Source organism: Tetrao urogallus (assembly GCF_951394365.1).
Source record: "Tetrao urogallus genome assembly, chromosome: 17".
Taxonomy (NCBI): Eukaryota; Metazoa; Chordata; class Aves; order Galliformes; family Phasianidae; genus Tetrao; species Tetrao urogallus.
In genome coordinates, this window is record NC_136830.1 from 12,529,428 (window position 1) to 12,548,944 (window position 19,517).

General features: G+C 61.5%; 3 protein-coding genes across 3 annotated transcripts; 1 reads left to right on the forward strand and 2 right to left on the reverse strand.

Annotated features, from left to right (window-relative positions):
• Window positions 1-5,285: 5,285 nt before the first annotated feature.
• Window positions 5,286-10,346, forward strand: LHX5 (LIM homeobox 5; the record flags this gene model as incomplete). The annotated part of the gene is made up of 5 exons (XM_079543818.1): window positions 5,286-5,458; window positions 6,548-6,771; window positions 7,775-8,052; window positions 8,928-9,093; window positions 9,979-10,346. 5 exons carry the CDS (start codon window positions 5,286-5,288, stop codon window positions 10,344-10,346), a joined length of 1,209 nt encoding a protein of 402 aa, XP_079399944.1.
• A 2,417-nt stretch (window positions 10,347-12,763) lies between these two features.
• On the reverse strand, window positions 12,764-14,586 carry SDSL (serine dehydratase like; the record flags this gene model as incomplete). Its single annotated transcript, XM_079544064.1, has 7 exons — window positions 12,764-12,957; window positions 13,035-13,159; window positions 13,343-13,570; window positions 13,638-13,726; window positions 13,935-14,074; window positions 14,293-14,332; window positions 14,419-14,586. 7 exons carry the CDS (start codon window positions 14,584-14,586, stop codon window positions 12,764-12,766), a joined length of 984 nt encoding a protein of 327 aa, XP_079400190.1.
• A 1,316-nt stretch (window positions 14,587-15,902) lies between these two features.
• PLBD2 (phospholipase B domain containing 2) lies at window positions 15,903-18,651 on the reverse strand (the record flags this gene model as incomplete). Its single annotated transcript, XM_079544063.1, is given in 12 exon segments — window positions 15,903-16,070; window positions 16,144-16,306; window positions 16,408-16,560; window positions 16,651-16,722; window positions 16,960-17,055; window positions 17,135-17,336; window positions 17,339-17,452; window positions 17,518-17,732; window positions 17,836-17,936; window positions 18,042-18,200; window positions 18,274-18,367; window positions 18,455-18,651. Coding segments are annotated over 12 exon segments (1,734 nt in total).
• Between the last annotated feature and the right edge of the window lie 866 nt (window positions 18,652-19,517).

The following is a 19,517-nucleotide window of genomic DNA, read 5'->3' on the forward strand; positions in this document are numbered from 1 at the left end:
CACGCTCCACGCGTGCCTCCTCCTCATCAGCCCCGATGCGAGGGACGATCCACATCTGGGCTTGGTGAGACCCAGCCCCGCCATCCCTCCGGCTCTTCCCCTCCTCCTCTGGGGTGAACTCCAGATCCCCCCCACCCCACGACCTCAAAGCCGGATCAGCCTCGACCCCCGACGGCAACACGGGGAGGGGACCCACGGCGAGATCCTTTCCTGCTCGGGCTTGCCGACACCGAGGCGAGCTTCAGGTCCAGATCTGTCCCCCGCCACCGCCCAGCTCCAGGGGCTTTGCCCGACGGGGCGCAATCCCCACGCACCGGCTCGCTCCGTCCCGCCGCTGCTATTCGGAGCTCCGCGGTTGCCGCCGGCTTTTCTTATGCAGATTCCCTCTTTCACACCTCCTAAACAAAGGCAAACGGGGGCATCGCCTCGCCGTGTCAACACACACGCTCATTAGCGGGAAAGGCGGCGGGGGAGCGGGTGGGAACGGCCCGAGCAGCCCCTCCGGGGGGGCGGTCACATCGACGGGAGGCTGGAGCGGGCCGGGGATCGCCCGAGGAAATTTGGAGCGAGGTCTTCACAACCCCCAAGTAAATAAGTTTCCGATGCTGCGGGCTTGGCAGCCTCCACTTCGTTTATTGCGAGACGCGTGGCTCAGCCCGGCTTTGTCCGAGCCGACGGCGGCACCGCAGGGAGCGGCAGAGCCGGGGTGCGGGGGCAGCGAGAGGGAAAGCGGCCAGAGCCGGGGAGAGCAGAGACGGGAACGGGGCCCTGAGATCGCGCAGGATCTAGGAGGGGCTCGGGGGGGGAACAATTAAAGCTTCTCCAATTACTGCCATCCGCGGGAGAAGGAAAAAAAAAAAAAAAAAAAAAAGGTATATAATATTATATATATATATAAAAAAATAAAACCAACCGATTAAACTGCACTGAGAAGGGAAGGGGGAAGCAAACGATAAAACACCAGAGAAATCCGTGCCGCACCCGGAGCTGCGGACGGGGCAATGGGGTGCAGCGGCGGGGCCGGGGCGGGGGCACAGCACGGCAGGGCTGGGGCTGCCCCATGGCGGATCGGGTCGGGGCTGCCGGCACCGGGGATCCGCGCCATCCCGCAGCAGCGCGGCTTCCCCTCTCCTGCTTTTGTGGGTTTGGGGTTTTCTTTCCTTGCTTGCTTGCTTTTTTTTTGCTTTTTTTGTTCTTTTTTTTTCCTTTCTTTCTTTCTTTTTTTCCTCTTTCCCACCTGCCCCCCCGCCCCCTTAAACGGCACCGAGCGAACCTAATCGCAGAGCCTTTCGCCTTTCCGGGGCCTCACCTTGACGCCGGATTTCGTTTTTGCCTGCCCTTCCTCCGACAGCCCTGGCTGGAGCTCGGAGGGAAGGAAACAATCAATTCGTTAAAAAACAGAAAAGCGGGGGTAAAAAACAAATAAATAAATAAATCCCCCGATCCGTCGTTTGAATCGCGGTTTGGGGGGAGGGGGCGGGGAGGGGGGGTTGTTTGGTTGTTTGTTTTCTGTCCCTACCCCACCCCCTCTCCACCTTTTAACAAAACAGCCCCGGGGCGGGCGGGGGGCCCCGCTTCCCAGGACCGAGATGGGAAAAGAGGGGGGACCTGGTGGAGGTGGGGGATTGTTGCGCCGCTGAGCGGGGTTGCGCGGCTCTTTGTGCGCGGAGCCGGGCGGTGGGAGCGCACCCTCTCCGCGCCCTCCGCGCCCGCACCTCCGCCACCCGCAGCACGTGGAAATTTCCACGTCCCAGCTGCCTTCCCCCCTTTAACCTTGGTGTTAATTTAGGACGGATCTTTTTAAACGTCTCCGTAATGCATTCAGACGCTGCTGGAGGTTTATCTCTTTTTTTTCTTTTCTTTTCTTTTTCTTTTTTCTTTTTTTTTGTACGGTGGGTTATATTTACACCCAAAACAAAATAATTACACTTTTGTTGGAGAGAGAAAGCTGGTGATTAGACCGGGGCTCTTTGCAGCAAACCCTTTCTCAGTGGTACACCAGGACAATTTTTCACGGCTGGGTGAAATCAGACGCGGGAGGTAATGAATCCTGTGAGCTATTTAAATTTACAATTTGTAACGCAGTCACTCAGAAACGCCTATGGCCCGACGAGGAGATGCTTGCTGGGTTTGTTTAATGTTAAAATCGCACTGTCCCGCTTTTGCCGGGTGGGGATGTGGAGAGGGGGCGAGCGGCGGGAGCCCCGCACAGCCCCGCACAGCCCCGCGGACGGCCGCGGATCGGGTTCGGCTCCCGGCCCCGCCGTCCGCGCTGCTCCGCCGCTCCCCGGCGGCTCCACAAAAAACTAGTTGGAAATATCAACAAAGTCGGCGGCGGAGCATCCTAACAGATAGATAATTAATTACAAAACACAGGGGGAATATGCAAACCGCGTATTACAAATTCTACAGGGCTTAACTGATTGGAAACAGATTATTATCTTGTTTGTCTTTTGTCTGTTTCACTCATCCCTCTGTCGCTTGTTGTGCTGTAAGTTGATACACTTTATTCTTGAAAGGAGATTTTTTTAATGTAGTAAATTCCATCAACATCTTGTATAAGCGACGCCGCTCCTGCACGTGTTGCCCTGTTAAAACACAATAGGTTTATTAGTTACATACAGGCGATATTCCGCCGCCTGAATCACCAGCTGTTACCATAAGGAATGCTCTGGCGGGAGCGGGCTGGGGGGCCACCGGGCTGCGTTCTTGTTCTCCCCTCCCCGTTGCATTTATTTATTTTTTGGCTTTCCAACGAAACGGGGGGCCGAGCCCAGCGGCGGGGAGAGCAGCGCTTCGCACCCGCGGCCCCGCCCGCACGGCGGATACGGGGGGGGTCCCAGGGTCGGTACCGCAAAGCGGAGCCCCGCACGGCGCTGACGGGGCGCACCGGGAGCCGCCGTGGAAATAAAATCGAGCGTGAAAAGCGGCTCCGCCGCCCGCACGCTGCCCTCGCCCGGAGGTGTGCGCGCATCGGGGTGCGTGGCTGTGTGCGCACACGGCCGCAGGCACGCACGCAAACGGCGAACGGCTCGTTGGGTCCCGGCCCGGCCGCGCTGACGCCGGGAGTTGCGGGGTCGGGGCTGCGCCGAGATGCCGCCGGCTCCGGGGTTTGGCCCCGCACCCCCGCTTCCCGCAGCACGAAGCGCCGCGGAGCGGAGCGGACCGAGGTCAAACTTTGGCGGAGGCGCTGCGGCAGACGGCCCGGGGGCCCAGCGGCTCCTGCTCTTCGCTCCGTTTCCCTTTTCCTTCCTATTTCTTTCTTTTCCAGTTGTTGCTTTCTGAATTTCCTCCTCTCTTTGTTTTCTTTCATTTCCTTCCTCTTCTCGCTCGCTTTCGCGGGAGCTTCTTTCCTGGCTTTCCCTTTTTCGTTTTCTTTATTTTCCGTTCTTTCTCTTATCCCTTTCTTTTAATTTCTTCCTCTTTTCTCTTCCATTCTTCTGTTGTTTTCCCTGTTTGCTTCTCCATTCCGTTCTTCTCTCATAATTTTTATTTTCCTTTTTTTTTTCGTTCTTTTCCCCCATCTTCCTTTGCATCTTCATTTATTTCTCTTCTTTTTCTTTTATCTTCATTTTTTCTTTATTTTCCCCTCCTTTTTCGTTTATTTTCGTTTTTCTTTTTTGTTAGCCCTCGTTTATTTGCTTTTTATTTCCTCCTCTTTCTCTCCCTCTCTTTTTTTTTTTTTTTCTTCTTTTTTTTTCTTCTGTTTCCCTCTGCTGTTGTTCTGTTTTTCGTTTGGTTTGCTTCTGTATTTTTCGTTTTATTTTCCCTTTTGCTTTTTCTTTTCTTTTCTCTCCTCCTCTATTTTCATTTGTTCTGTTGGCGGTCTCCGCATTTCTTCTCTTCGGTTCTCTCTCCCCAGACTCACCGATCCTCCTTCCCCTGCCCGGCGATGCTCTTATCCTGCGGTTTTGGGGTTTCTTTTTTGGCCGTTACTGAGATTCTTTCAACCCGGCCGTTCTGCTCCTTCCTCCCCAGTGCGGAGAACGAGCGAGGACGGATGTAGAGGGGCGGCTGCGGGGAAGGGAGGAACGCGAGGGCCACCCCAGGGCCGAAGCGCGGTGTCCCGGCGTCCCTCGCCGCCGCCGGTTCTCGCAGCTCCGCCGCACCTGAAACTGAAGAGGACAAACAGCGGAGAAGTGCGGCGACCCCCGGCTGCGGCATCCCCCTCCTTCTCCTCGCCCTCCCCCCCTCCCGCTCAGTGTCAGCCCCTCTCCCGACGGAGCGGCCCGGAGGGGACACGGCTGCGCGACAAAGGCCGGCGGGGGGGGCACGGCACTGCGCGGAGCCGCGTAACTTTTCGTCTCCTCTGTCCCCACCCCCGGGTTCCTCCTCCCCCCCCACCCTCACCCCCTTCGTGCTTTCACCGCCCACCCCGGGCACAGAGCGGGCTGAGAGGGGAACAGCTGCGGGAGTGGTGCGAACAGTGACAGAACAGGTGACGGCCGCCCCGTCCCCGCTCGGGACCCCCGGAACGAACATCCCCATCAAAGAGAGAATTAAAGAGAGAGAGAGAAAGGCTGAGCAGAGCCCCCCCGGCACCCCAGGCCAGGTGCGTACTCACTTGGCGGCGCAGGTACAAGCCACCCTCAACAATAGAGGAGCGTTGTTTTTTTCCCTCTGTGCCAAGCACAAGGCTGGAGCCAATTTAGATATGCTATAAATTAAGAGGTTGCCATGGCCACCGCGCTGCCATTGGCCGCCGCCCGCCCGACGCGGGCCCCCACGTCACCAAATCTGAATAAGGATGCGCGAATTACTAAGGCGGGGGACAAAGCTGGCGATGGGGACAGCATGAGAGTGGCGGCGCGGCGGCGGAGCACAGCGAGGCACCGGGGCCGCCGGCCGCTGCGGGGGCGTTCATGCACCCCTCCCGCACCCACACGCAGCGCGCCCGCCGCTCCCCGCCCGCTCTGCAGGGACTCGGGGGGCTTCCGCGGGGGGGCTCTGGCTTCTCTCGCTCGGGGCACCGCTTTTTTCCTACCGAGGCTCCGGAGAGAAGAGGGGGAAGAACTTGACAGCGACTCCGCTCCCCCTCCCTGATTTTTTTTCTGATTTTTTTTTAAATTCTTATTATTTTTTTATAATTTTTATTCTTTTTTTTTTTTAATTATTGTTACTATTATTTTTTTTGTTTGGTTGGTTGTGGGTTTGGGGATTTTTTTATTTTTTTTATTTTTTTTTAAATAGCATTTTTCTTCCTGACGTCCGAATTTTTGAGACCCCGTCGTGTGCCGGCGCGGGGCTGATTCCTTTCGTCTGCGCGTTTCCATCCCGGCGCGGTGATGATGGTGCATTGTGCGGGCTGCGAGAGGCCGATTTTGGACCGCTTCCTGCTGAATGTCTTGGACAGGGCATGGCACATCAAATGCGTCCAGTGCTGCGAGTGCAAATGCAACCTGACCGAGAAATGCTTCTCCAGGGAAGGAAAACTCTACTGCAAGAATGACTTTTTCAGGTGAGTGAGCCCCCAGCAATCACAAGCCCTTCCAGGTGCTGCGGAACCGCTGCTCCCAGCTCGGCGGGGTAGCAGAACTCTGGGGCTCCTTCTGGGATCTTAGGGGAAAGAAGGGGGGGCACCTGGGGGCACCCCTCCAATCTTCATCCATCTATTCCGTGGGTCTTCGCCGCGTCTCTCCGGCGCGGTCCCGGCCCCGTGGCGCCCCGGGGCTGCGCCGCATCCCGAGCGAAGCTGTTCGCCCCCCCGCCCGGGTGACCTTGTCTCCAAAAGCAGCCGGGCCCGTGACCCGCTCTGCCGCCGCCCCCCCCTCGCAGCAGGCCCGGAGGCCTCAGGGTTGGGGTCGTTTTTCCCCTCTCGACCGTCACAGCGGCCTTTCCCCACCTAAACGCCGCTCCTCGTGCAGCACTCCAGCCGGGGGCCCCCACGCTGCGCCGCACCTTAAACGCCCCTAATGACTGCGATAAGGTGCCGAGAAGGAAATTAGGGGCCAGCATGGGTAGGGGAAAATGACTTACGACTTATAATGCCTTCACTACATCAACGTCACGGGCAGCAGTGCGGGGGGCTGAAGTTGTGCCGCGGCCAAGAGGGAAAAGGAGAGCCTAGGTGCCCCCCCGGTCCTGGCAGCCGCTGTGAAAGGTTTTGTCTTTTTTTTTTTTTTTTTTGTCTTCCCCTCGGGGAGTTCGTTTTCTGAATTTTCACCTTCCCTGGAAAAAATAAAATAAAATAAAATAAAAGCATCTCCTGGAGAAGGGAAACCGGAGCTCTGCAAAGCGGCGGTTCCAAGAAGAGAAAAAAGCAACGTGGAGCACGGGGTGCCCCGCACCGCACCCCGAATTGCCCCCTGCTCCGTGGCCGCTGCCAACCCCCGGTCCCGCAGCGATGTGCTGGGTGCGCGGGGAGACTGAAATTCTTCCCCGGAGGGCGCGGAGAAAGACATCCTCGCCTTTTGAGGCGGCCCCAGTGGGATCTCTCTGGGAACCCGAAAACCGAGATTCGGAAGGGGTGGGGATGGGGGCCTCGGAGACGCGAGGGGAGCGGCGCGGTCCCGTCCCAGCTCTCACCTCTCGCCTTTCTCCCTTCCAGGAGGTTTGGCACCAAATGCGCCGGCTGCTCCCAGGGCATCTCCCCCAGCGACCTCGTCCGGAAAGCCCGGAACAAAGTGTTCCACCTGAACTGTTTCACCTGCATGGTTTGCAACAAGCAGCTCTCCACGGGCGAGGAACTGTATATCATAGACGAAAACAAATTTGTTTGCAAAGAGGACTATTTGAACTCTCCCAGTTTGAAGGAAGGCAGCCTCAACTCAGGTATGCGCGGCACAGCCCGGGGAACCGAACCGCACCGGGCCGAGTCCTGCCCGCTCCCCACGGGCAGCGCTGCGCTCCCGGTGCAGCTCCCGGCGCTGCCGGTGCCGAGGTTTCAACAGCGCCCCGTGGACCGGGAGGGGGTTTGGGGTGCAAGCGGGACGCAGGCACGCGTTGAGACCGCGGCTGCTCCACCGAGCCCTCCCACGCACCCTCCGATCCCGGGACCCCCCCTGCGAGGCTGCCCGGTCCCCCCGCGCCGAGGGCCTGATCCTTCGCCTCCTTTCACCCAGAGGCAAAGCTCCCATTTGACTTCCTTGGAAGCTGTCTCTGCGTCAGGACCGCGGGATCAGGCCCCCTCCTGCTGGCCCAGCAGTGCCGGCCGCCCGTGCTCACCCCCTGCCGTGGGCTCTTTCTCCGTTCAGCACCCGGGGCCGGATCCTGCCACGCGAGTCAGTGGGGCCGCTGCTGCGAGCGAGGCGAGTAGAGCTTGGCCTGGGTGATGCCGGCATCAGGGTCCGGGGGGGCGGCTGGGGGAGGCGAGCCAGGTTCAAGGCAGTGACCGGAACCCCCCACGAGCCCATACATTCTTGCATTTCTCCCAGCGGCGCATCCAGGCTCCCGGTGTGAGAAGCGCGGCGTGGGGGGAGAGGGGAAGCGCCAGAGGCTGCGGGGTGCTCGGTGGGGAGGCCCACTCCCCAGCCCCCTCCTGGCTGCACGGCCCCTGTGCAGCAGTGGGCGGGGGGTGCCGCCGAGTTTGCCTTTCAGATGTAGGGGCCGAACTGTAAGATGCTCAACCGGAGCTCATTGTTCTTTGGGGTGCTTCGGGGTTCCTCGGGGGCAACGGCCATCTGCACCCCTTGCTGCTGCCCAGCACCTCTTCCCCTCTCCTGAAAAGCATCTGGGCTCGGTGGGAAGGGGAGGGCAGTGGAGAGGGGGGTCGATCTCTCTCCTAAGCCATCCACCCCCCTCCCCCCCCTGCCCCCTCTCTGGGTCTCCTTTACAGTGTCCTCATGTACAGACAGGAGTTTGTCCCCGGATCTCCAGGACCCCATGCAGGACGACACCAAGGAGACGGACAACTCCACCTCCTCGGACAAGGAGACCACCAACAACGAGAACGAGGAGCAGAACTCGGGCACCAAGCGGCGAGGGCCCCGCACCACCATTAAGGCCAAGCAGTTGGAGACCCTCAAAGCCGCTTTCGCAGCCACCCCCAAGCCCACCCGGCACATCCGCGAGCAGCTGGCCCAGGAGACCGGCCTCAACATGAGGGTTATCCAGGTACAGCCACTCCACAGCCATCCCACCGCCCCCCATGATGTCACTGGGCCGGCCCATGACGTCACCGACCTGACTCGCACAGACCCGGGATGGCAGAATTTGGGCTGGCAGCAGGGAAGGGCTGGGGATGTGGATGGGGCCCTGGATGCGAGCACAGGAGATGGAGAAAAGGAGAGGCCACTGTGCCCTGCAGGCAGCCCTGTACCTTCCTACCGCGCTGCCAACCAACCCCCCCGGCAAGAAAATCCCTGAGGAAATGTAGGGATTAATGGGATTTATTAGCGGCGTTAATAGGGGAAGACGCTCCGGCTCTGCTGCAGGAAGCCCAGCTCCCGATGGAGGGAAGCAGGACCCGCGGGACGTGTGCGCATTCCAGATGTGCCCAGATGTGGGGGGAAATAGCGCATATCCCTCCTCCCTCCCCACCCACAGGCCAGCAGAGCTGTGCTTTGGAGAGAGAATGCCCCCGCGGCAGGAATGCTCCCTGTTGCACCACCCTTCCCTTTTATTCCCGTCCCCATCGGCCAGCTTGCTTCCAGCTCCCTCCCCGCCTCCTGCCGTGACCCTCCCATTTATCCCCTTCTTTATCCCTCTCCCCCATTGGAGAAAACTTTCGGGGCACAGGCAGGCTGTGAGGACGGCGCACCCCACGGCACGCAGGGAGGTGCCGGGGCTTTAATGACCCCTTTCCTTGCCTCCCAGAGTGTTACCAGCAGGGGGTAGAGTGAAAACAACCCCAAGCTGGGAAATCCCTTCCAGCGAGATATCCCATCCCCGCCCCCATTATCCCCGGCCTAAGTGGGGAGGGCTGGCCCCGAGAATTTGGGGTCCCCACGGCAACCCGGCCCCGAGTGCTGATGCCGGCCCGGCCTCAGGTCTGGTTCCAGAACCGCCGATCCAAGGAGCGCCGGATGAAGCAGCTGAGCGCGCTGGGCGCCCGCCGGCACGCCTTCTTCCGCAGCCCGCGCAGGATGCGGCCCCTGGGCGGCCGCCTCGACGAGTCCGAGATGCTCGGCTCGACGCCCTACACGTACTACGGAGGTGAGGGAGCTGGGCCCCTCGTCCCGTCTCCGTGTCGTCCCACCGCGTTCTTCCCCCGTTCCCTTCCCTGCCTTTGTTCCTCTCCATCTCGACTCTCCCTTTCCCCTGCCGCCCGGACTCGGGGCGGTGGCAGCGGTGGAGGTGGCAGCAGCGCGGCCCCTCACCCTGGAAACAAAGCCTCAGCTGCTGGCTTCTGCGCCCCTTTCAGGCTGCATTTGTCCCAATTACCATCCCCCGGGCCTGCAGCTTAGGGAAGGTCACCGCCACCCTAACAGGACGGGATGGGACAGGGAGCCCCAGGGCATTTGGGGCAGTATATCCCGCTTTTGGGCAAAGAGCTCTCACCAATTCCCCTCTGCCCCCACTGCTGCCAGAACCCCTCTGTAGCTAATATATATAAGCATGATGTGTGTTTTTCCTCCTATAAGTAAGTATAGTATAGTAAGTATATTTTATTTTTATATGTCTCCTATAACTCACCTTTATTTATGTGTCTCCTTTACGTATATCTTCTTATTAGATATGTATATAACTTTTATCTATATTTATAAATGCATACGTGCATGTACATATATGTGCAGGTATATTGTAACTAAGAACGAAATTATGCCTACCCTCTCCCCCTGGGGCTGCCCCCAGCCCCTCCTGTTCTCCACTTCCCCCCCTTTCCATTCCGTCAGCACTGCAGCCATAAGTACAGAGGTGCCCGTTTTTCTCCCTGCTTAGTCCCACGTTCGTTCCAGCAGCACCGAGCTCCCCAGGAGGGTATTCTGGAGGGGGGAGGGGGAGGCACGCCCGTCCCTGCGTGGGGGTGCAGCTCTACTTCCCGCAGGCGCTCGGGGTGGTGGCTCGGGGACCGGCTCCAACCTTTCCCCACCTTTGCAGATTACCAAGGTGACTACTACGGGCCGGGAGGCAACTATGACTTTTTCCCCCATGGGCCCCCCTCCCAGGCCCAGTCCCCGGCCGACCCCAGCTACCTTCAGAACTCAGGACCCGGCTCCACGCCCCTGGGACCCCTGGAGCCCCCCCTAAGCGGACACCACTCCTCAGAAAACCAAAGGTACACGGATATGATCTCGCACCCCGACACCCCCAGCCCCGAGCCGGGGATGACGGGCTCGCTGCACCCCATCCCGGGGGAGGTCTTCAGCGGGGGGCCCAGTCCGCCCTTCTCCATGTCCAGCAATAGCGGCTACAGCGGGGCCCTCGCGCACCCCAACCCGGAGCTGAGTGAGGCAGCGGTGTGGTAGGGCCGAAGGGGAGGACTCCCCCGCCCCTCAGCCCCGGGGCACGGCTCTCCGCGGCCCCGTCGACGGATATCGGCCCCCCCGACGCCGCGGCCGCCCTCCGACGTCCGACCGCATCCTCCCACCGCGCCCCCCCCCCCCCCCCCCCCCCCTCCCCGCGGGGACACCGCGCTCCCTTCCCGCCCGCCCGCACCGCTCCGCATCCCCGTGCTGTTATGAGTGGGGGAGAGGGGGGCGAAACGCGCCCGGCCCGGAGCTCCCCCCGCCGCGTCGGAACCGCCGCTCTCGGACCAAAGCTGAACTCTGCAGGACGCGGGTCCCACCGGTGCGGGGGCTGCCGCAGGGATCTTCGCTCGCTGATCAGCACCCATTTTAATTATCCCCTTCTTCAGCCTCCGTTCATCCGAGTATTACAGTGGGGGTAACGGGGGACAGCAGGACGCTCCCTAAGCCCCCTCCCGGGCCCTTTTCCCGTTGATCCTGCTTCATCCCCGAGGAGGAGGTGATTTTGTACTGGAATTTTGGTGATGGATGAGCAGGGGGGCGGGGGGAGGGGTGTGCGGAGCTTGGGAAACCCGGGAAGAGGCAGAAATGGGAAAAGCAAACAGAAACAGAGAGAAAAACGGAGAGAACACCCGAGCAGTGCGGCAGCGCAGGAGGGCCGAGCCCCCCCGGCCCCGCGGTCTGAGGATGTATTATAGTTTTTGCTTCTAGTTTCTTTATTTTGTATAAAGGAGAAACAAATAAAGTATGTTTTTGTGTTTACTGATTATTTATTGTACTTTTAGTCATTGGAAGCTCTGAGTTTTTTTCTATTTTGGAGGCTGGGAAAGGGCGGCGGTGAGTGGAAGGAGAGAGGATAGAGCAGGGTGGGGGGGGAAGGGAAAAAGAGAATGGAAAAGGAAGAAAAAAAGTTGTGTTCTGAGCGTGGGTTTCCTGTCCCCACTGCCTCTTGCAGAGGCTGTCAGTGTGACCAGCTCGTGTTGTTCAATGTGAATAAAAATCATTTTAGTTACCTGCTCCAGCACCTGGTCCCTTTCATTGTGGGGTTTGAGCGATGAGCGGCGCCCAGCTAATATTTAAAATGCAAAATCAAGGCAAGAGTGTATCCCCCCCACCCCCCGCCTTGTCTTGTAGTAAAAAGGTATAAACAGAATAAATTACCTTCCCTCGCTGGCTTCCAAGAGCCCCTCTCTCTGACCTGAATTTTAAGTCCTGGCGTGGTGGTGCCGCCAAGAGCTGGTGATGGATGACAGGCAGCCACCTCGCTGCGTATTTTCCCTGTTCAGCCAAGCGGAGGAATTTATCCTTCCTGTGCCATGATGAGTGATAATGAGGGGCCGCAGCCAAGCGGGGGGCACCCGAAGGACTCAGCATGAGGGAAACTGAGGCACAGACCCGCTGGGACCCCAGAGCAATAGGATGCGTATGGGCGGTTTGAGGGCCAGCAGACCCCCCTACCACTGTCATTAGGAGGGCTGCAAAACAGAGCACAAGGGCACGCGCTGGCTGCTATTGTTACCAACACTGTGTTACTACTGTCCTGCTGGTTGCAGGGTGCACCAACCCACAGCACCCATCCCAGGCTGCAGGGGGGAGGTTGGCATGAAGTAGGGGCTCCATGTGAGAAGGTCGGGGTGCAGAAGCTGGAAAGTAATCTGGTTCTGGACCCAGGATAAAAAACTGTGGGAGGAGGTTGGTCTGACTCCTTATAATTAATGTGTGCCTTGTAATAAGACTCTCCAGCCTCCAGCACTCCCTAGAAACACATTTTTACATAAGATATTGCCCACAGTGGAGCGGTGGGTATTTGATTTATGGGGTGGGTCCTCTGGGAAGCATGGTGTGGGCTGGCCAGGCTGAGGGGATTTATTGGGGAAAAGGGAAAAAAAAAGATGGGGAGGAGGAGGCTCCTGGGAGGCGGCTGGGCAAGGGGAGCCTTGTTAACTCTCTGGAGGGGCAGGAGGAGACTGAGAGGAGTTTTGTGGCAGGAAAGGGCAGAATGGACACTGGAGTGAAATAGATCAACTGAAGCGAGTTGGAGCAGTGGTGTTAACTGGGCACCAGTCAGAGCTGGGAGCGCCAGCAAGAGCAAGGCCCTACAGCCCTGCCAAGGAGCCACCTGGCTGCAGACAGTGCAGCAGGAACAGAAGATTGTAAAAATTAATAATCATTAGAATAATAACACATTGAGACGATAGCAAAGTAGTCAGTCAGAGGGAGCATTCACTAACTGGAGTGGGGAACCGTGGTCTGTGCCAGCCACAGCAGCTCAAGGGACGCGGCCGTCCCCAGGGCAGAGGGAGGAACGCCGCCATGCCTCAGTTTCCCCATGCTGCACAGTGATGGGCGCGGGGCACGTCCAGCAGCCATCACTGCAGCACAGGGGGCCACGGGGTGGCCGTGCAGTGGCACAAGGGTCACTCCAGGCCCAGCTGGTTCTTCAGGTCCCGCAGCAGCGCAGCCGTCATGCTGCTGCCGCCGCAGACCACCAGCACCACGCGGCCCATCGGGGTCCCCAGGCGTCCCTCACGCTGCAGCTGCTGCAGTCGCCCCGAGTAGAGCAGGGCCAGTGCTGCACCACAAGCTGGCTGCACCAGCATCCGCTCGTCGTCTGCAGGGATGGAGACATGCTGAGTGCCTGTCCCCATCACACCCCTCTGCAAGTCCCTGTTCCCGTGCCCTGCTCACCCAGGAACCTTTCCACAGCGCGCACGGCCTCGGCATCCTCCACCACCTCTGAAATGACCTGGATCTCCTGGGCACACTGCAGCGCCCGCGCTGACACAGTCTTGGCCCCCAGGCACTTGGCCACACTGGAGAATGAGTCAGAGTAGCCCTGGGATCCTTTGTCCCCTTGGTGCTTCACTAGAGCATTGGCTGAGACCTGCCAACTTGTGACATGCACCAGAGGCGAAGCTCCCTGCACTTTCTATGTCCCATCAGACTGGGGACCCCTGTGCTGATGGAGGTGCCCCCATGCTGACACCAGCACCCACCTGGTGATGTCAGGCAGGGTAACGAGGTGCTCAGCCTTCAGTGCCATGTGGAAGCTGTGGGCCCCCCAGGTCTCCGCGGCAATGATGGGGACATCAAGCCATCCCACCTGCTGCAGCCCAGACACCACGCCAGCCAGCAGCCCTCCACCTCCCACCGCCAGCACGATGGCGTCAGGTTTTGCATCCAGCACATCCTTCAGCTCCAGGACCAGGCTGGCATGGCCCTGCCTGCGGGATAGAGACAGTGGGTGGCTGCCTGTGTCCTGTCCAGAGCACAGGGGCAAGTAGCACTCACCACAGCAAGGGGTGGTCAAAGGGGTGGATGCTCGCCCAGCCCTCATTCTGCGCCAGCTCTAGGGCTCTCTGGTTGGCTTCATCCCACACCTGGGAGGCAGTGGGCGCTCAGTGAGGCTGCCGCCAGCTCCAGTGCGCCATCCCCATTGCCCCTCCCTTGCTGCCATGAGGACAGTGGAAATCCAAGTGGCATGTGGGTGACGCATTTTGGGACAGGGACACTGGGTCTGCACACATCCACAGCCTCACAGAGGGCTGCGATCTCCTCCAGCCACAGTTTGGGGCATGGGTGCCCTACCTTCCCATAGGTCTCCACCGTTGCCCCCAGCTCCTCCAGCCTGCGCACAGTGCTGGGGCTGGTGCTGCTGGGCACCACCACAGTGATCGGCAGCCCCAGCTTCCTGGCCGCATATGCTGCAGCCATGCCAGCATTCCCCCCTGCGAAAAGTAGTGGGTTGAGCAGTTCCATCGCCCCCCATACCCAGCTCATCCCAGACCTACAGGACGAACTTTACTAGGGGGGAGAAGGGACACCCGATCTGGATCAGCCTCAAAACCCAGTGGGAAGGCACAAGGACAAGGGGCCGGGAGCACAGGGGTGTTCCCTAGCACTTCCATCCCATAGAACCCTCGAGCCCCACGCAGGTCCCAATTACCTGAGGAGCAAACAAAGTGCCGGCAGCCCTTCCTGGCAACCTGTGGAGAGGGAAGGAGACAGAGGAAGGACGTGGCCATAGGAATCCACAGTGTCCCGAGGCCACACAGCCATGTAGCACACCCACCTCCTGGCAGAGGCGCCCGACGCCCCGGATCTTGAAGGAGCCAGTGGGCTGCACGTTCTCCAGCTTCATGTAGACCTGGGTCCCTGCTGCCCGGGACAGGGGCAGGCTCTCCAGGAGCGGGGACACGATGTGGAAAGTCTTCTCGCCCCCCCTGCATTGGGCTGCCATTACTGCAGGATGCTACGTGAGAGCTGGTGCGGGGCTTGCTGCACGTCCCAGAACGACGCTGGGGGACCGAGGAGGGCAAAGTGACGTCGGAGGGGCTGTGGTTGCGTCCTTGGGTCCTTTGTCAGCATATTTGAGGACTTTGCTCTATTGGCCCGGGACGGCAGTCAGCCCTTCCAGGCAGCTGTAGCATGGCTCGTTGGCACTGAAATTAGCACAGTGTGTCCCGGTCACAGCAAGTGCTGGGGGAGGGGCTCCTGGCGGGGCTGCACTGCTGTGGGGCCAACAGCCCTGCTCTGCCCTGGGACAGCCTCTTCCCATCAACCTCCAGTTGAGGCACCCCCCACACCAACACACTCAGAGCTGGCTCTGCCCTAGGCAGGGAGGAGCAGGATGGGTCCTGGCAGGACAGGGATGTGCTGTTCCGGAGGTGACAAATGCTGGTGTGTGCCAGGAATGACAGGGGCACAGCCAGGTCCGAGGCCGTGGGACATCAGCCAGCCTGGACCCGGTGGGAACCTCGTACCTTCAAAGCACTGTCTAATGTCAGCTCATTAATCCCCCAGTAATTACCTCGTTATTCCTAACGAGCCACACACATGGAGCGGATCAAGGGAGCTGCAGTAAGAGGATTTTGCGCTGGAGGTTTTGGGGCTGGGGGGGGCACACAGGTGGCTGAGGAAGGGAAACAAAAGGGACAAGAATGGTCACTCTGTCCTGGGGCAGGCAGTGCCCCCCCTCCTTCACTGCTTGCCTGTTCCAGCTGTGCATGCTGCTGCTGCCAGGAACCAGGGGAGGCATCGCTGAGCAGTCTGAGCAGAGGCCAAGAACCCCGACCTGCTGTGTCCCAGCACTGCACTGCAGGCACTGCTTGTGCTCCTGGAGCAGCACCCAGCAGAGAGGGAAGCACACCAGAACAACATCCCTGAACGGGGTACCACAGCATGCACCGCAGAATGTTGGAAGAGTATGAAGTGCAGTCACCAGCATCTCCATTGCACACAGAGCGTTTTATTTGTTAACACCAACCCCGGCCATTCACCCCTCCCTGCCATGCAGCTGTCCCAGCGCCAGCCCCACCTCCTGGAACCCGTCTTCCAGGAACAGCCTCCCAGAATGAGGAGCCCTGTGGGAGGCCTTCCTTCCGTGCTTGGTTTTGGGACTGGGATCAGAGCCCACTGACCGACCCCAGCCACGGTGGCACGGATGGGGCACAGGAGCAGCAAATGGTGAGAGAAGCACGGGGAGAAAAACACGGGGGGCGGTTCCCTGCAGCCCCCCATCCTGCAGAAACAGGGAAAGGTGTGGGGAGGTCCGGCTCAGTCCCATCGGACTTTGACAGGAGGGAACCTCCAGAGGTCAGGGTGGCCCATGCGCAGCAGGTGGCTGCACGGCGATGCGCTCCAGCGGAAGGGCGGCACATCATCCCATGTCGGCCCGCTGGCAGCCACCAGCCCGAAGGTGCGGGCCATGCCAAAGGAGGTGACCTGGCGGAGGGGGTAACGTGGAGATGTGAGTGCCAGGAAGTGACAGCATGGCAGGGCCCGGGGCTGTGCCCACCTTGGTGTCAGTGCCGCCGTGGCAGCGCTGGCGCAGGGCGGCGAAGGGGTAGGTGCCGTTGGCTGGGTTGAGGTCAGAGCGGGCGGAGATAGCGTTCTCAGCATTGTGGGGCGGGTCGCAGCCCCGGCACTGTGACAGCGGGTCCTGCAGGTAGTTGTTGGACCTGCCGGGCAGCAGGGAGAGAGACCGGGTGCAGGAGGTAACACGACAACTGCGGTGAAGATCTGACACAAGGGCTGGAAAATCCCTGGGGCCAGAACCCACCTCATTAGACGGACCATGGAGTCCACATCACGGACCTGAGTCTGGTTCCTGCGAAAGATCTGGGCGCGCGGGTTCTTGTCATAGGTGAACCAGTCACCATACTTCTGCACCAGCTCCAGGTTCCCGCTGGCATTGAAGATCTCCTCAAAATACCTGGATGGCAGGGTAGGGACAGTCAGCCTTGCCTGCCCTTAGCATAGGACCATACGGCTGGGCAGAAAGGTGAGGCTGGATGAAGCTTACGGCACATTGTAGCTGGCCCAGTACCCCTGCTGGTACAGCAGCTCTGTCTTATCAGCCACCATCACCAAACCCCTGTGGCGGGAGGATGGCAGCAGTCAGAGCAGAAGGCAAAGCACAGCACGGATGAGGGAAAACCCACCTGGGGGTCTCAAGCAGGGGGCCAGGAGCCATCACCCGCACGCAGGAGAGACGTAAGCAGCAGCCCTGCTGCTGTCACACCTTGGCAGAAAGGCCACCACCAGCAAAGGAAGCCCACCTCGCCCACTGGGCAGCCTGCGGGCCGGGCACTGGGGGGCAAGAGGCACTCACGGGATCTGCTCCAGCACCGTCAGCAGGCCCTGCTGCAGGGCAGCACGCCCCGGAGAGAATGCCTTGTAGTCCACCAGCATCCACTGGTTGTTGTACCTGCAGGAAGGCACGGTGACCTCCTTTGGTGGCCGCCCTGAGGAGGGGACGTTTCTCCCCCAGCCCTGACCCTGCTCACGTGCCACTGTTGAAGCGCTGGAAGATGCCGGCCCACTCAGCACCGCTGCGGGCCAGCCGGTTGGCCACGATGTTCCGCAGCCACTCCAGGACGCTGCCCTGAGGCCGCAGGTACTGCCAGCGTGCCTCGTTGCTGTTCCCGATGGTGGTCTCCAGTGCAACCTGTGGGGACAGGAGGACTGAGTGGGGCCGGTGGGGGGCGCAGGGCTGCAAGCAGCACTTACCAGCCCGCTGCTCAGGATGTAGAAGTCATCTCCGGAGAAGATGGTGCCGGGGTAGGAGGAGAACACCTGGATGCTGCCCGGGACGCGGGCGGTGCCTGGGAGAGCAGAGCAGGTCAGGCAGCAGGCGGGAGCACAGAGCAGCGCCTGGCCCCACACGCACCACTGGGTTCAGCACGGAACGGCAGCGTGTACTTCTTGATGAGGCGCAGCATGGACTGGTAGGGCGCCCAGGTGTCGTGGGCCACCAGCAGGTCCCGGCGGCCTGGCAGCAGCTTGAGCAGTGCTGAGCACGAACCGGAGCCCAGCGGGCGCCGCGGGGCAGAGCGGTTGAAGGCTGCCTCTAGGTCCTCCAGGTCCCCCCCCAACTGCAACAGGCTGCGGGCAGTGGGGCGTCAGGCCGGGGCAACCTGCACTGAGCGCCACTCCCGGGGTGGGGGGGGGCTCGGTGTGCCCAGCCCGGGGACGGACCCTTCCTTACAGGAAGCCGAAGGGTGAGAGGGAGAGGCGGCCGGCGGGGAGGGCCACGCGCCCGCGGTAGCTGTCCTCCAAGCCCTGCAGCTGCAGCAGCGCCAGTCGCACCTGGGGGGAGACGGGGAGGCGGGACGGGGACCGACGTTACTCTCGGGCCTCGCGGTGTGGGGCCGACTCCCGAGGGCTGCGGGGCCCCGGCCCGGACGGCCTCACCTGGTGCCAGTAGGCACGGTCGCGGCCGGAGCCCATCTGCTCCTCCATCCAGGCCAGGTTGGCCTCCAGGTATCCCCGCAGCCGGCGGCAGTACTGCGTCTCGTAGCGGAAGGGCCCGCAGTAGCCCACGGCCGTGTTCATCCAGTGCATGTAGATGAGCTGCGGACACGGCGCTGGCACCCACTGCCACCTGCACTGCCCCGCGCCCGCGCCCCGCACCCGCGCCCCGCACCTGCTCGGTGACGGCGGCCTCGGCCAGCCCCGCGGCGTAAGCCTGCAGGCTGTCGTTGAAGGACGCGTTGGCGGACACCTCGAGGAACGCCCACCTGCAGCGTGGGGCACCGCTCAGAGCGGGAAGCGCCCGGGCGGCCCTGCGCTGCCCCGCACGGCCCCGCACAGCCCCGGGCCCTTACCCGACGGCCTGGATGTGGTCGGTGAGCTCGGCCCAAGCGACGGCGGCGGGCTGGCGGCCAGGCAGCACGCGGAGCCGGCCCGAGCCGGGCTCCAGCAGCACGGAGGCGCTACGGGGCGGAGGGATCGGGCCGGACGCGACCCCCAGCACCCACGCGGCCACCACGGCCGCCGCCAAGAGCGCCCGCACCGCCGCCATCGCGGGAGGGGCGGAGCCGCGCCTGGGGCGGGGGCGTGCCGAGAGGAGGCGGGCGGGGTCCGAAACGAGCCGCGCCCCGCCGTGCCCGGGTGCCCGGGTCTCTTCCGGCCGCCCATTGCCCTGCAGGTATCCGTTCCCTTGTGTACGCCCCGGTCCTCCGACATGCCACACCCTACACGCTTCCTCCTCCCTCTTCCTGCTGACCCCCCGTGGCCACAAACTCTCCCTCCCAGCCCCATGCAGGGCGGACGCGACCGTCAGCGTCCCGACCCCGGCCACACCGTGCCCGGCAGGTGGCAGGTGGCAGCCCCGTGGCCCCTCCTGGCCGTGGCTGCCCACTCCCGCCGTGAGTTGTGCGCAGTGCGTGACACGGGAGCGCGGGTGACGCGGGAGCGCGGCGGCAGCCCCGGCCTTACGCAATCGCGGCTGTTTACCGCTCCCCCCCCTCTGCGGGCGGGCAAAGTCCCCAGGAGGCGCCAAGCGGGGGCAGCGGGCTCGGAGCACCCCCACCCGCGGGGAGCATGCGGCTCCCTCGGCCCGGCCCTGCGGCACCCGCCCTGTCTCACCCCGACCCCCCGCGGGTGCCCACCGGGACCTGGTACACTCGTGTCGGCGGCGTCACACCACCAGGCCGACCTACGGCCCCGCACCCACGGCCACGCCGAACGCGGTGCCCTGAGAGTGCCGGGCGGCGGGGGCTCTACAGTGTGGACCCCCCCGGTCCCCTTCTTCCTGTGCTACAAAGAGGCGCTGTCGCTTTAAGAGCGGAGAGTGGCGGCCCCTTTAAGGCAGGGTGGAAATCAGCTGCCCGTGCACGGCGGCGGGGCTGCGTGACTCGGCGAGGCAGGGCGGGAGGGTGCCCGGGT